The sequence below is a fragment of the Daphnia magna genome, linkage group LG2, assembly GCF_020631705.1.
Source record: "Daphnia magna isolate NIES linkage group LG2, ASM2063170v1.1, whole genome shotgun sequence".
NCBI classification, from domain to species: Eukaryota; Metazoa; Arthropoda; class Branchiopoda; order Diplostraca; family Daphniidae; genus Daphnia; species Daphnia magna.
In genome coordinates, this window is record NC_059183.1 from 3,821,360 (window position 1) to 3,824,502 (window position 3,143).

The following is a 3,143-nucleotide window of genomic DNA, read 5'->3' on the forward strand; positions in this document are numbered from 1 at the left end:
ACAGGCGTGGACTTCACGGGATCGTTCAATCTACGCGGTCACAAAGAAGCACCAAAGGTTGATAGAAAAGCCGAAGGACACCATACTGCATGAACAATACAAAATCAAATTACAATGAAACATGTTAAACAAAAACAAGAAAACTTCTGACTTTTACCTGTAATGCTATGTTCTGCACTAATACTGTGCAGCAGTAGCACTAATACTGTGCACACGTATCTTCAACTGGCGAGTCTAAGAACAAAGTGATAAATTATTCCATAACTAATTGCCTTACATACCTTTATTATCAATACGATTACCAACGAGGCGTCCAAGGTGTGCAACGCTCATCGAAATTCACACACGCATACACTTCCAATGCGCGACGAAATTAACTGTACAATGGTGATCGAAATCGACCTAACAATCGATCAACATAGCTCTCCTAAGACGCCATCTATTCAAATCCCTCCTTCAAGTGACGATTTTGACCGCTACATGGCTATGCAAGTTATCTATTTATTTACAAAATAAACGGACAACTGTCGAAAAAGAGTTGTCTATTAAAAAGTGGGTCAAACGGCGTTCCGTAAATCTCAGCGGCACAGCATCTAAAATCAAAAAAACGAACAAGAGATTAGTGCCGACACCCTGAAATCGCCGTGCCATCAGCGCCATCTCTGGGGTAAAGTCTCAGAAAAAGTGTCGGTTGGTCGTTGTAGAAGGGTAGGCGTGACGTTTTAGAAGGGTAAGGATGAATGTTGGGTACATACTATATAGCAAAGAGTTTTAATAGAATCCCTATCGGGAAATTGCTTTTTTATGTGACAGGGTAATTAAAACGAGGTTGAAAAATAAAGTTCATTTTTCCATTCACGTAATTTTAAAGTCATAACCATTAAATTAAAGGCTGGAAAAAGATGACATTGTCAACGATGGTTTGATAGTGAAACTTAAGGTATATAAAGGATGGCGAGACCCATCATGTATGGTGGGACATGTCAGTGGCTAAGGTAATGGTTTCCATTATTCCTTGGTGCTAAAGGCGAATAAGGTTTGGAATTATAGGTAAGGCTGGTGATGCGATCTGACGCGCAAAGTACCTTAATTTCACGCTTTCATTCATTGACCCGCTTGACTACCAGTTAAGTCCCATGTGTTGCATGGGCATGTAAGAAGGAACAGAGAGCTGAGACTTCCAGGCGGTCTAGGTCAGGAGACAAGTGCAAGAATATCCAAGGACCATGATACGTGAGGATTTCCAATCCACATACAGTGATATTCATGGAATACCCCGCGGGCCGCGGTAAACATGGGTATGTTTAGTATATCACGCAATCGTGGGAGGGTATTCTACATGGGAATACGTCCGCTAGATTCAGATTCGCCACGGGTCAGATCATCTTGGACGCTTTTGGGTGGGAAACCCAGAGTATGAAGGGAATCATCTGGTACTTACTTGCATGCACACTACGATGGATTACTGGCTGCTACTAGTCAAGTCACACTAACAATCCTGCCTAATTTTTCCGTGCAGGGTTTAAATAAAATTTCAGGTCTAAATATTTTTGAAACATATTACAAGAATTAAAATTATCAACTAGGAGATAGGAAAAGAGTAGAGAAATAACCAAAGAAAAAATTAGCTCCATGATCTTTCAATCATCGAAATCTATTATCAGACTTACACGCAAAGCATAGTTATTGTTAATGCGAACGCAAAAAAGATTTGTATTTACAGAAATGGTAATAAAATTGAGTGAATAAACGTTTGATTGAAGGAAATTATTGTATGTCCCACAGTTCTTTATTCTCACAGCTGCGCACAAATTCAACGGGTAATAGCTTACATCTTACTCTTCACATGTGCTAGTTCCCGTGCCATTCATCTCGAAGTGGTAGAGGACTTAACTACAATTTCGTTTCTCGAAGCATTCCGCTGTTTTGTGTCCCACCACTCGCGCCCCGCGGTTATTATGTCCGACAATGCGAAAACCTTCGAGAAAGCAGCTAAAACCTTCCAGAAGATCTTCCGCGATCCGCTAATTCTGCGACAGCTATCCGATCAGCAGGTCGAATGGCGTTTCATCCCGAAACGCGCTCCTTGGTACGGAGGTTTCTGGGAGAGACTTGTGGGAATAACAAAGGAATCTCTAGCTAAAATCCTTGAACGCAGCAAACCTACTTTCAATGCTTTCCGAGCACTAGTTGCAGATGCCGAGTTCATACTAAACGATCGCCCACTCGAAGAGTCCTCAAGCCAAGTCGGAGATGAGGAGTCCCTCTGTCCAGCACATTTGATGTATGGTAGACGTCTCAACACTTTACCGTACAATGAAGAGCTGGCGGAGGAAACTTTAGATTCGTCTTACGCTGAAAGACCGAATGAATTGAAAAAGGCTCTCGTCAGACATCAAACACTCTTAAAACAATTTGAGAAACGATTCATAAATTCTTATCTTCCAGCTCTCAGGGAATATCATCAGGCCACCAAGAAGGATCAAGCTACCGTTATCAAAGAGAGAGATGTAGTCCTAATACACGACGAGAAACCGAGAAAAGAATGGAAGCTTGCGGTGGTCGAGAATCTTATCCGGAGTTGCGATGGATAGATTCGTGCCGCCAACATCCGAACGGCCATAGGGAAAACCAATCGTCCAATTTCGAAACTGCACCCAATCCAGGTCTCCGAGCCTACGGAACTAAGAGATCCTATCTCTTCCATCGATCCAGTTCCACCACCTAGGCCAACCAGAAAGTGTGCGGCCCAAGCTAAAGTAGCGGTAAAAAGGATTTTTGAAAGAGAAGAAGAAAATAGTTTCCTGGCCGTCGGATAATGTCGAAAATTATCAATCAGTCAACGTTGTTAATTTCTCCCCTTTGTTTCCACCCCCTAATTTGGTACGAGAGAAAAGAGCCCTGGGCCTTTTCATCAACGTTTTTGCCCCTTTTGGCCTTTTTGGAGCGTGGGATCAGTTGCTGGGCCAGTTGCACATCTCCATGTTCTTGAGTGTGGTCGTAACCACGGCTCTTGTCTTTAAAATCACTCTGAATCTAAAATACACAACGTAGGAAGAATCAGTGTTTATTTAAATGCGTTCTCAAGTTCTCAACTAAATCCCGACACGTTTCATACAAAGATTTAAAAAAATTGAATTATT

At 42.0% G+C, this 3,143-nt stretch overlaps 1 protein-coding gene across 1 annotated transcript; it reads left to right on the forward strand.

Moving 5' to 3' along the window:
• Positions 1-1,958: 1,958 nt before the first annotated feature.
• LOC123469835 lies at positions 1,959-2,594 on the forward strand. The gene has a single exon (XM_045169181.1). The coding sequence runs from the start codon at positions 1,959-1,961 to the stop codon at positions 2,592-2,594; it is 636 nt and encodes a 211-aa protein (XP_045025116.1).
• The last annotated feature ends 549 nt before the right edge of the window (positions 2,595-3,143 follow it).

Coding starts and splice junctions, on each gene's coding strand:
- LOC123469835 (XM_045169181.1), top strand. CDS start 1,959: ATGTCCGACAATGCGAAAACCTTCGAGAAAGCAGCTAAAACCTTCCAG.